Here is a 13,748-nt window from a genome sequence, read left to right as displayed (position 1 = left end):
AAACACGTCCGCCAAACATAAAAACTATAGAAAAGCAGCACAATGGAATGCAAAAACATGTAAAGAACTACTCTATGTTTAATATTTCATGTTTGTATGATGGTGACAGGCTGAAAGGTGCTGTTATTTTGTTTTTACAAAGCATTTGCTGTTACTAATGGCCTATTACTGGTGTTATACTTATAGTCATTTTGAATTTGAATGGCCTTGACTTTTTGGGTTGACCTCTAAAACTCAATGTCTACTTGTTAGCTAAGAAATATTCAGCATTTTTCTTATTTTATATTATTTCTGAGTATATATGTTTTAGATAAGTTTGTATAATATTTGCCTTCATATTTCAAGCATATTTTCTGCAAATATATTTAACAAATAAGTCATTTGTTTTACATTTACACCATGTTGATCACTTCAGGTGTGGCGCACTTATTGGAATAGAACTTTTTTAACCAGATGGTTCATAAAGATAGCCTAATGTTTGTTACTTTAATCATATTGTACTTACATTTTTAAGTTGACGAAACGAAACTCTGTTTTAAAAACAAACACACTTGTAATTTATCAACCGAAAAGGGTTATGAATGGCTGCAGTCATGTATAAATATGCATTTATACACACACATATAATTTATAGCTGTCTGATTCAATACATTACTATACTGTGAAATCCTGTGACCTGTATTTACTACAGTGGTTGTCAAAGCCTGTGAGACTCGAGACTACACAGAAAGAGTACATATGAAGTGTCATTGATGTCACTATTAATAATCGAAGCTCTCAGTGAATGCTCTTAATGTAAGGCAAGATCTATAACTATAACACACACAATCAGTGTGCCTGAGTATGCAACGTCAACTCACAGGAGTCAGGAGGGCTGAAATTCCTAAAGAAATAGATGCTCAAATGTAAGAAATCACTTTACAAATGGCACATTTCATGACGGGTAAACCCAGAGAACAAATGCAGATCAAATTTAAGTTTATTGAAAAATCTGAGCATGGAATATGGGTGTTGAGGCCTAGTGGTTAAAGACCCTGCTGGTTACCAAAAGGTTGTAGGTTCAACCCTGAAAACGTAGGCATGAACTATTACTTTCCCTCCTTTAATAAGAAACTGAACCTGCTGGTTCCGGGGCCAGTGGTCCTGCAATGACTGTGTTTGTACTCCAAATTCAAACGGCTAACTATGAAATAGCAATAATTAATACAGTAATTATCGTAATTCATGAAAAAAAAAATGTAATCAAGATAGTTACAATCAGTAAGAATCTAGAAAAAAATATTCAAATTTAAATTCAGCATCGCTTACCAAGTCTGACTTGTACACAAGTGATTACAGGCTGGCGCGTGCATTGCAATGTCATTAACTTAAGCATGATTCCGCTGTTTTGCATATTTACAGCGTATATAGCGTATTATTGTACTGTACTGTTCTGTATGCATGCATTTCAAGATTTATATTAGATTGTGCCTACCTTAGTAACAATTAAGCAAACAAACTCCTTATAAAAGCAACAACAGAGTTCCAATAAATCTGATGAACTCACCAGCAGACAGTCTGTGTTGATCTCCGATTTGGGATCCTTCAGCATAGCATCGATCTTCTCGAAGCGAGCTGTCAAACTTTCTCCAGCAGACATATTCATAACTGATCCGATTCAGACGTATGAAAGAGATGCGAGTCTACTGGCTAAGGTTAGCAAATTAACTCGCCAACTTCCTCTGCCCTCACAAAGCAAGCACTAGTTTGATCAAAGCAGCGTTTTGTGTCTTACAGTCTTATTATCGCTCTCGTTGAAACGTGTACAACACCGAGAGGTGACGAAAAGCCACATTTTCAAAAACAAAACAACAACAAGACAAGGAGTCGGATTAGTCCATGACAACTTGGCAAACACAAAAGCAGCAGCAACAGATTATAGTGCGCTAAGCTAATTTAGCTTCAGGAGATATGTGGAGAACAAGCTCTTTTAAAACAGACGAACAGATCATATCCGCGCAAAAAGAAGAAGGGATAAAATAAATGTTGCAGAGTTAGCATGCGGCCACATGAAATGAAGTTTCTCCAGGCCTCTGTCCATAAATGCCTGCCAGGCCAAACGAGTCTGACAGCTGCAAAGTGAGAAGTGGCGAGAAAAAAAACTTCGCCTTACAAATTTCGATCAGTTAAAACAAGATCCTGGTTAAAACGATCCTTTACGGTTCTTCTGCAATAAACATCTCCGAGTCCGCACGCCGGCTTCTACTTTTCCAAAAAAAGTATGTAATCCGCTGTGCTGTAACTGTAAGGATAGTTCAAGCTTTAATCGATGTTATTATAAAAAAAAAAAAAAAAGAAAGACTGGGTGCCCGATTTTCTCCCACTGCCTGACCAACATGTCCGCCTTCCTGTTGAAACACCCCGGAGAGAGTCAACTTCGAAACCTCTCTGACTGCGCATGCGCAGAAGCTCACTCGCTCTCTCTCTCACACACACACACATGAGTACAATGGCGGGTCGTGTCTCGTGTTGTAGTAGTATCCGCTTGCAGGACAGCAGCTCCAGGCCAGGACAGCAGCTCCAGGCCAGTCTCTACAAAAGCTTCCGTTTAAATGCGGTCACTTTTCAAATCGTACATGCATGTTTCATGATTTATAACGAGCATTTTTTTTTTTTTTTTTTTTTTTTTTTTTTACACATAGTAATCATGTTTAAAGTTAATGGATACAAACATAATAGTTCGTTGCTCACATTGCATGAAGTAGAATATACAATGTTGTATTAAAAAATATGAATAAATGCTTAAACTATATTAACCAAGATTAACAAATACATAAACAGTGCGTTTTGACAATATTTTTAACCACTGTACTGTGAAGTTCATGTAACCTGTTGTATATATATATATTTTTATTTTTTATTTTATTTTTTTTGTTTCTCTGGTTTATAACACCAGGCCAGCAGCCATTTAGAAGTCAAATGTGTGTGTGTGTATATATATAAGTATAAAACAATCACATTTCTTCAAACATTAACTTATTCACTCACTCACTCAAACAAACAGGAAAATTAATCAATTTAAAAATGGCTACAATTGTGGTTTGTCTTTAGCCACAACTAAAGCCTGGAAGTGAACTTAAGCCTGGAAGTGAAGTCAGATATGGTCTTAATGTCAAATGGTAACAATTTTCAGAGTTTACAGCTCTTACCAGAAAAGGCTGTCTGTGTGAAGCTTGTTCTGCAGTGCGGTGTTGTACAGTTATGGCAATTCTTTTGCTGTTCCGTATTTGAATAAAATGTAATAAATTGAATAAATGTCTCAGGTGGTAAATTATGAATACACTTGAAAATTTATTTAAGAAAACATAAATTACTGAAGCTTTCAAAGCTTAATATATTATATTTCTTGAGGATGTGACAGTGATGGTATTTGGCTTTTTATCCATCATTTTTATTGCTTGATTGTAAAGTGAACCAATGTGTTTTGTTGCAGACGGAGCTGCTTGCGCCCAAACTGTCATGCAGTATGAAATACTGAAATATGTGAAAAGACTGTAAAGCAGGGCTGCCTGGTTTGGCATATAATTTCTGATTAGTTTAAAACAGTTAAGATGACCTTGTATTGTTTTAGAGATTTTCTATATGTTTAGTAAATTTAAGTTGAGGATCTAGGACCAATCCCAAGATATTTAAATTCTGTAACAGAGTGAATTCTTTCATTTTGTAAGTTCATTTTAAATCTTTTGTTTGGATAAAGATTCTTAATAGAAAAACACATGGAGACTGTCTTTGTAAGATTTAGCACCAACTGATTTTGATTGAGCCACTGTGTGACATGTAGACAGTACATCAGCAGCCAGCTCCGGTGACTTGGCGGTGATAAAGAACTGTATCGTCTGCATAGAGCTGGAAGCTGGCACCTGAACAGTTTAATGGTAAGATATTTATAAAAAGACTGAACAGCAAAGGACCAAGTATACCTGTGGTATGCCCATTTTGATGTTTAAAATTGAAAGACGTGCACAGATTCAGTTTTTTAAAGTCCCCCTGTAGTCAATAATTATATCCCTTAAAACTCATCTTTGATCACCAAAATGACGTTTAAACGTTTTTTCCTTGAAAAAGATTTCTCCATGCCTTAATGTAACTCTACACCCTTGCTTCATTTAGTATACGTGGTACTATAAATATGCAAATGAGCCCCGCCTCCGCTCACTCACAGCAGCTCAGAGGGTCCACACGTTGACGATCACACGTTGACCTAATTGGTTACAAGGTAGTTTGTGACGTCAGAAACACCAGCGATTTCAAACCGCATTTTTGAGACTTTCTTTGGTTCACTGCAGTTTTAAGGAGAAAATACTCAAATTTCCCTTGATCTTTTGACATATAAGAGGTCTTTTTACTATTAAAACATCCTGCAAGTTTCACAGCTTAAAATATTCCCCTCACATTATAAACAAAGCATTTATTTAACAAAGCTCAAAAATGGTTTGTTTAGATATTATGGGATCTGTGATGTCACAGGGGCAAAAACATTTGCATGAGACTGCCTCTAGAACCAGACATCAACGAATAGTTATACATACTGCTTAAAACATCATTGCACCATATGCCCCACCCACTGGCATTCCTTCGCTTAATGGCTGCACCAGTCTACAAAAGCAAACAGAACCCATTATAATCACTGATGCTGTCTACACTAGATACAGTATACAGATGCCCGTTAAATTTACACTCTACATGCATGAGTCTGCTGACAACAGGACAAATGGAAGAGTAAAATAATGCTTGCTTTAAAGCATTCTGTTTTAAACAGCTCATTTGCGACTCTGCACCCACTTGTGGAGGGTTTATTTTTAATGGCGTCCCAGATCACATTAGTGGATTATATTTTTGTTCGGAGCGTTTGACTTCTATATTGGCATGATGTAGTGGAGAGCTCACATAAAACTCTCTAGCAGCCAACTGTATTAGATCTGACAGCTACCTTGCTGTGATTGTGACTTATTGTGACTTATATCTGAGTAAAATGGCTTCTCGAACAAGAAAAAAATGTAGGGCAGGATTTGAATTTGTCCATCCGGAATTGATTCGACAGTTGTTGAGGTTATTGTAGAGGAAGGGAAAGTTTTTTTGGTTAAAGAATACGATGGCACATGAATTAAAAAAAGATGTGCATGAATAAATCATTTAAAATAAACACTGCAATATTATATTAAAAAAATAAGAATTGTCCATTTCAATTTTATGGTGACTTTAAGAAAAATAAAGAGAGATTAGATTCCCTTATTTTCTCATCCATCCCCCAAATTCCCTGCAAACTCCATTCTCATTCTAGCTCATAGATCCTATCACACATGCTCAACGTTTTCAGGAACATTATAAACATCACATTAATCTGATATCCCTTTTGTCATTATATAAAGCAGAGGTCTTCTACCCTGCTCCTGGAAACCCACTGTCTTGCAAAGTTCTTCTCCAACCTGCTTTAGCTCACCTGCCTGTGATTTCCAAGCGATCCTGAAGGGCTTGATTAGCTGGTTAGGGTTTGAGCTAAACTTTGCAGGACCCTGTTGGGTCCCCAGCAGGGTTGAAGACCTCTGATATAAAAGGGTTGATTTTTTAATCTTGAAGAGGCAGATTCAATCTTCACTCTCATTGCCCTCCACACAACATGATCAGGAAGCAAACAAAAGTTTCATTTTTTTCAATTCTTTGTGTTCTCAGCATTATCATCAATATTTTCATCATGAACAAATGACATCTCTCTTAGGCCTTACTTCTTCCATCCATTGCAATCATAATAGCTACTATTTCTGCTGTAAATACAGATAGTCATTAATTATTTTGCATATGGTTATATAAAACACAGGTTTGTACACTCCTACTCCTACGCTTTCTCTCCTGTGAGTTGGCATGGAGTAACCACCATCACTTGAGCAAAGACCTTTGTTGGTATAACGTGAACTTTTGAAAACGGGTTTCAAAGTGCAAGTTTTTGAAAACAGTCTCTGTGTAAACAGCCTAAAACGTGAATCTCTGAAGACGATGACATCATGCACATTTGTATTACGTGTTCAGTCTATAGTGTTTAGTGTTTTCAGTCATTTTCGCGGATCCGTGTGAATGGGGATCGTTTTGACAATGGTGTCGTATGTATGCAGAAAATTCAAAGGAAAAACTTTACAGTTTTAAGCATATCGTTGTCGTGCAAATGGCCAAAAGGTATTACGGAGCTGGATGAGCAGGGAGAGGAGAGGCGGTACAATCCTGCATGATGATCCTGAAGCCTTCATAGATCTTTTTGAAAAAATGGCTGGCAGAGTGCACAGTGATTAGTGCTCTTCATCCCGCTGCTGTCCGGGAAAACACAGATCGCGGGTCCAGAACTTCCAGGGCCATCCTGGTGGTGGTGGGCCACAACACTTCACAACATTGCCAGAGCTTCTGTTTCTTGAGCCTGGGAGAAAGCTAACACCATTTTGTGTTGTCCCAACATCTTTGTGATCCCTGTGGATGGTGGTTAGTGGTGGAGACCCGAGGGATCGAGGTCATTGTCAATCTTGTGGTGCTGGAACAGTTTGTCACCCGTCTGCCCAAGGAGACCGTAGAGTGGGTGTAGTGCCACCACTTGACTGGCTGAGGAACATGTGATGGTGTTTTCAGAGGCTGACGAGTCCCAGAGTGTTTCCTCTCTCCTCTCTTTTTCTCGTACTGTAGTCGACACCTCAGGGGCGAGGAGCGCCAACATCAGAGACCTCTCCTCATCCCAGACCAGCTCCTCATGGGGGAAGTCCCCTAGTCCTTAAGAGCTTCCCTTTTCCTATTTCCCTCTCTCCCCTCTTAGGTACCCACTAGTAATAGCCATAATTCATGTTAGGGGCCAAAAGCATATAGTGGAGGCAGTGGTTAATCTCCACCTCAATAACCCCCTGATCTTGGGCATTAATTGGCCAGATTTTCACTGTTATTGTAGCAGTACAGCGCGCACTTATTCCTATTTTTCTAGGATCACGGATAGATTGACAAACAAAAGATGATACAACACAACTCTTAGAAGAGCCGTCGGGAAATGTTATTCTAGGTGACTCAACATAATCCAATGGCTGGACACCTCAGGCAACAAAAATCACTAAATCGTCTCATTGCCTGTTTCTTTTAGCCGTGAATGTCAGCTGGTGAATCCCCCGGCCACTCCTAAAGCACCATTGTGCCCTCTCCCATTAATTGAGGTCCCCTTAGAAAGAATTGGGACAACATCTCCAGGCCATTAGAACGATCAGCTTGTTGGCATCACTTTGTACTCGTCAGTATAGTGGATTATGAAACACAATACCCCGAGGCAGTACTTCTTTGCAACGTGTCGGCACAAAATTTTTGCGGAAGTTCTGTTTAATGTGATCTCCCGAGTGGCGGAAGTGAATGGTAAGGGAGAATTTGTTGAAAAATTACTAACAGCTGTTATCAATTGCAGTGAGTCAGAAGAGATGGAATAAAAGCTGACTGTCCATGGGAGGAGAGAAAGAGCCGGACTAGGGAACCGCTGTGAGTGTGTCCCATGAGAAATTTGTCCTATGCTGAAAAGCACATTTTGTTGTTTTCATCATTTCCAATAAATAAAAAGACGTACTACATACAGCCCCCTCTTCCTACTTTCCTTTGAGACAACCAGACCTGTCAAAGTCAGTTAGCAAGACACAACGATCATGTTAGTCAGTGATTACATTTTGTGCTTGTAATGATAACAATTTAAGGATAACATTTGACATTTTTGTATGATCCAAAGTTGGCATTATCTGGAATCTTCACAAGTGTTGGCATCGTCTAAAGCCTTTGCAAAGGCAAGATCCAAACTCTGGATCTCAATCTGTAGTTACTACGGGATGCAAGAAAATGAAAAGAGAAAATTTAGCATGGCTGCTGTTCATAGCATTTCAGAAAATAGATGATCATGTGAATTTGGTACTATTTAATAGGATATAACTGTATTACAAGTTTAAGGGAATGCTTGGCTAAAGAAATGTGTCTTTAATCTAGATTTAAATAGAGAGAGTGTGCCTGAGCTCCGACTATTTTCAAGAAGGCTATTCCAGAATTTAGGAGCCAAATGTGAAACGGTTCTACCTCCTTTAGTAGACTTTGATTTCCTTGGTCCTATCAAAATCGCAGAGTATTGTAACCTTAAAGGAGTATGATGGATTGTAGGCTAGCATATGAGATCTGTTAAGGACAAAACAGCTAGACCGTTTAGGTATTGGTTCCCAATCCTGGTCGTGGAGTATCCCCAGCACAGCACATTTTAGATTTCTCACTAATAAGTGTAAGGCTCAGTAAAGACTCCAAAACCACAAACATGTGTGATAGAAAAGAGAGACATCAAAATGTGCAGTGTTGTGGATCCTCCAGGAGGAGTTTCTAAGGTGCGAAAAATGCTGTTTTTATAACATGGTAAATATGAATTTCAAAAGATAAGTTGATAAGTTAAAAGCTTTTGTGTAGAGGATTTTGGTCTAATTAATAATATTTTTTATCAGAATTGAATAGAAGAAAATTACCGGTCATCCAGTCTTTAATGTCTTAAACACTTGGATTTAGAAATTGTATCTAGCCTGGAAGAAATACCTAAGTATTGTCTGCATAGTGGAAATGATAACAGAATTTAAATTTTTGAGTGAACTATCCCTTTAAGCCTCGGATACGGACAGGAAAGTCCAAAATAATTTTACTCATTCAATGATACATGTAGGCTATTGTCTGTTGTGCTCAGTCATGTGTGGTTATGTCATTCTAAAGGCAGTTGATGTTGATTATCTGTGTTGGTTATCACGTATAGGGCAATAGATTGATGCTAAGATGTTTCTAATGAAGTGTACTTTTATATATAAAAGTATATATATATATATTTTTTTTTTTTTATGTACCATTGTATTTTTAAAATGGTTTTGTCAATAACAATATTTATTTGTACTTGAAACTCTGTGAATTACTCAAAAAGCTGTTGAGACTTTTGGCTGTAAGCCAAGAATTTGCCTCCACCAGGTCATATGGCATCAGTTGTTGTATAGTCAAATCATAGCAAGCACTTTACAAAACTTCTCCCATGATCCTGTCTGTATTTTTTAACACAGACATAATATAGTTATGGAACATATTATAGCAAATTACATCCTATACAGTGGTGAAATACATAGCAATATTTCGTATGATTTGACTTTTTATTTTAATGCATGTCAAAAATATAAAAGGTGTGCATCATACCTGACACCTAGATGAACACTTCACAGTTGGTTTTATGACTGTAAGTCATTGTTTTCAAATCCTATTGAGCTTTAAATTATGGCATATTTTGTGCATGATCCCATATAGTAGTGAAATATAGCAATATTTATAGTTTTGTACACATTGTCATGTTAATTATAATCAAATGCATTTTGTTTTATTGACCACAATATTATCATTGATATTTGTTTGAGATGGGCACTTTTGATTAATTTTGAAAAAGGGCAGGGGCTTGAGCCCCCAAAGAGCCCCCATTTCTTTACATATTTCTGTGGATTTCACTGATTCACAGGACGCCCCAAGCAAAAAATTAACATCAGTGCTGACACCTTGAGGATTTTTAGTTGAGCTCTTAGTGGTGTTATTGTGATGTTCATTTCAGAGAATCCTCTTTCACAGTCAGCACTGCTAACAGCAAGTGATTTCACTGCCTGCTGCAGTTTTAGCAGCCCATCAGTTACAGGAATTTCTGGATGCTCTTTGAAATCTCTGAATCTCTGTCTGACTCTGACACCAGAAAAGCTGATGTCAAAAAGGTCACAGAGCTCTCTTATCTCATCCAACGGTGATGGCCAGGCTTCTGGCACAAGAACATTCATTTTGTCAAAAAGTGACTATTCACTTTTAGTCACCATTCTTGAGCGCACACTTTCAGCCAGAGATTTATACATTTTTTGAGGATCAACTGGTTTTACCCTAGGGTCTAGGGTTATATGTCCCTTGACTGCAAACTTTCAGATAAATCTTTAAGCTCCTCCAAAGCATCAAGCATGAGACCCATGTTCTTTATAAAGTCCCCTGATGAGAGCTTTGTTGCAAGACCATGAAACATGCATCTCTCATTTGGACTGCGTTCAGCATCATGACTGGCTTTGCAGAAGTGAGCATAAAGCGCCTCATGCATTGTCCACACTGCCTTCACTGTTCTGTGTGATGAGGCCACCCATCTCACACTCAGGACTCTGCCAATCTTTTTAACCACAATTCCTAATTCTGAGACGGCAGAACTGATCTCCCTTTGATTCTTGGGGGATTGGTGGTACAGACAATACAATTTGTCCATGAAACTTGAATTATTCATTTCTGTGCACTGCTTAACAGCATCCCCAACCGCCAGCTAATGTCTATGGTTTAAACAATGTACTCTGCCGATGTTGACCCCATTTGCCTTTTGCAAGTCAAGAAGTTCGGGTGATCTGTGAAGGGTTTATTACGTTTTGCAATGTAATAAGCTGTTCTGAATACTGACATTGTAGAGGAGGTTGTGCCACAAGTAAACTTGAGTCTAACTGCTTTTCTGATATCTTTTTCAGTATTGCAACTGCCTGTATGTGACTTTGCGATGACTTGTGTTGATGTATATTCTTCCGCAGTGATGCCATTTGTTTGGTTTTTGTTCTTCCATATGGGGACATTTTACAGTTTTGCCATTCACTGGAAAAAGTGTACCTTTGAGATCCTTGTCTGTAAACACCAAGTAATGTGGCACTTTTGCACACGGAACACCCTAACTTCTTGTTAGAGACATAGATAAATGGGTATGCTTGATTGAAATATTCATATTGAGAAATTCCCCAACAATCTGGCGAATTCTGTTCTATTTGAGTACTACTGCTTTGGGTTAGGCTACTGCTACTGCTTTGGGTTAGGCTACTGCTACTGCTTTGGGTTAGGCTACTGGTACTGTTTTGGGCTGTGGTGTTGATGCTGCTTTGGGCTACGCTGTTACTGGCCTGTGCTGCTACTGCTAGGCTGGGCCGCTGGGTTGCTGCTGAGCTGTGCAGTGGTGCTGATGCTGGACTGAGCTGGGCTGAGCTGCTGATATTGGGCTGCGATGCTTCTACTGATGCTTCTCTGGGCTATGACCTGGGCTGCTTTTATTCCCCTAATCATGGTGAAAATATGGAATTTGAAAAGTGGTACTAAGAGTCACTTCAGATCAAATCATGATGACTGCAACTGTAAAAATGGAGAACGCAATCTGCTCTGCATCAGGCCAAATAAGTCATTTTTATAGTACATCACAGCGCAAATTACCCAGTTAATTACCCAGTACTAAATATTTATTGTTCAATTCATTATCCAAAAATCATATAACAACAATGCTTGGTAGACTTTATAGGCTATCCATTGCCTGATTTAAAAAAAAATCTAAAAACAATGACTTAGGCTATCAGCTTGTCCTTCAGGGTAATTTTCTTCCTTTTTTGTTTGGGCAGCATTTCCAGACCAATCCTTACCCTTGGAAACAATCAGTGATCCTTCATTTGCATCCTCTCTTATTTTCATCCTCCTCCATCTATAAGAATCAAGTAATGAAGAAATTAACATTACCAATAGGGCTGCACGATAATCGCGATAAATCACAATTAAATCGCACGCGATTTGGCAAAGGCTGCGATTATTTTATGCGCAGCTTGTCAGTGCAGTACGGCTCTGTGATCAGTAGTAAATGCTCCGTCTGAAAGTCAGAGGGCACTCTGGCGCAGAAACTCCAAATATGCCTTGCCGCAGAAGAAGATAACGCATGTCATTCCAGGAAATATGGGCATCATACGATCGCTGTGACTGAATAAACAGAAGATTGAAACGCTTTGATTGATTAAACATGACTAATAAACACACGACTGCTTTTGTATCAGGTATTGAGAAGAGAATATTATTGTTATGATTGGATTGGGGCGAGCATAGAGAGTTATTATCAGGCACACGGTTCCCTTCCCCCACTCATAATACAGAGACTGAGGGAAACGCAACAAGTGTCTGCCTGTATTTTAATATTTCTATGTTTCCCTTTTCAGGGAGACTACATTTGGAGTCTGGGATGAGCTGGAGAGCTGGGATGTTCGAAATGAGGTTGGTGTCCTGTAACAGAGGAACTGACCACACATCGACCATTCTCCAAAATCGACCCAGATGGTAGACAGTGCAGTGTGTTGGCTACGGAAGTGGTGGTGGCCCCGTCCGCCCCAAGGTGCTTTATTCACTAGGGAGGCAACAACAACGACCAGGCAAGGCAAAACACTAACCCATAGTCCAACCCATTATTCATCTGCCAAAATGGAGTCAGAGATTGAGAACTTGCAATTTGAAATTAAAGGATTGTTATTTCAGCTCACTATTGAACAGTTGATGCGAGTAAGTGACTTTTTGAAAATATCAGGAGTTGACAGGGAAAAGATTGCAGATAAAAGCCGAAGCTCTCTTGTTTCTTATGTCAGTCAGTATATTGACCGTGATGAAATAGCCGAACTCGAAGATGAGGGCATGGTGGAACTGTTGAGCTTATTGGTCATTGTCAAAGGCTTGCCTTTCTTTCGTGAAAACACCAAAGAGGAAGAGGTTAAAATACTGTAGATGAACAATCCAAATTAATTAAAGAATTAGAGAGTTTAAAATTGGCAGTCCAATAAAAGGAAATAAAAAATGCAGGAATTGACAACAAGGGAAATGAAAAGCAGAGGTGATGGTGAATTGTTCCAGAGAAACCTACCAACAACCCAGGTAAATAGCCTCACATGCCGAAAAGACTATAAAATCTCAGGCCAGATTGGTGAACCGGGCCAAAAGGACCGACTCACGTTGTCCAGTTTAGAGCGTCAAATTGAGAATGGCCTGAGCAGAGAGTATTCAGAGGCAGAAATAGTGGATGCTGTTATCAGGGCCATTGTACTTGGTCTGCAACTGCAAAGCTACCTTGAAGGTAAAAGTGATCTATCTCTGCCTACACTTAGGAGAATTCTCCGTTCACACAATCAGGAACGGAGTGCCACAGAGCTTTATAAACAGCTTACCACCAAAGTGCAGAACAATAAGGAGACCCCGTAGAACTATTTAATTCGAGCGATGGACCTTAGGCAAAAAATATTGTTCGCATCACAAGAGGCAGAGTCGAATATGAAGTATGATCCGGTACTCGTACAGAGCATGTTCATGCACACTACTTACAGGTCTGCAGAGTGATAAAATCAAAAGTGACCTCCAACCCTACCTGTTGCAACCGACCACCTCAGATGAGTTGCTTCTAGAGAGACTGAATGTAGCATGTGGGCATGAGAAAGAGAGACAAGATAAAAGGCGGCAGACACCACAGCGGTCAGGAGGTATGCACATTGTACAGTCTATTGATGCCAGTGGAGATAGAAAACAGACAGCTCAGCAGCACACTGTTACTTTGCCCCCAGATGTGTTGTCAGATTTAAAGGGTCTCAAAGCAGATATGGAATTGTTAAAAGACCTCAAAACCGAGATGGCGCAGATCCGAGAGACCATCCAAAAGACAGATCATGCTACAGGATAGAACTCTTCTGGCAACAGGGAAATGGACTGTGAGTCAGCCCAACAACCAATGAATTCTCAGCCTCAGTTTGCCCCTTGGAACACAGAGAGCCCTACTGCTCTTCATCAAGGCAGGCTAATACAGGACTACCGTGGCGGTGCATGTGTCACAGTGTGACTAATGAGAAAGGAGCGGCAGGTGTTGAAGA

At 39.2% G+C, this 13,748-nt stretch overlaps 1 protein-coding gene across 4 annotated transcripts in view; it reads right to left on the bottom strand.

Annotated features, from left to right (window-relative positions):
* rock1 (Rho-associated, coiled-coil containing protein kinase 1) overlaps positions 1 to 2,417 on the bottom strand; it is an 82,572-nt gene extending 80,155 nt beyond the window's left edge. For 3 of the 4 annotated variants that reach the window (XR_014206540.1, XR_014206541.1, XM_082171882.1), the window contains exon 1: positions 1,547 to 2,417. Coding sequence is in view for 2 of the 4 variants with exons in the window: in XM_082171882.1 (XP_082028008.1) it covers positions 1,547 to 1,645 (99 nt within the window). In the remaining 2 variants the exon portion in view is untranslated. The remainder of the gene's footprint in view (positions 1 to 1,546) is intronic. The other variant, XM_082171883.1, reaches the window with a different exon arrangement.
* Between the last annotated feature and the right edge of the window lie 11,331 nt (positions 2,418 to 13,748).

The sequence above is a fragment of the Leuciscus leuciscus genome (assembly GCF_965113295.1).
Source record: "Leuciscus leuciscus genome assembly, chromosome: 6".
NCBI classification, from domain to species: Eukaryota; Metazoa; Chordata; class Actinopteri; order Cypriniformes; family Leuciscidae; genus Leuciscus; species Leuciscus leuciscus.
The sequence above is the reverse complement of the archived record's forward strand: the minus strand, read 5'-3'. Positions and strand labels throughout refer to the sequence as shown.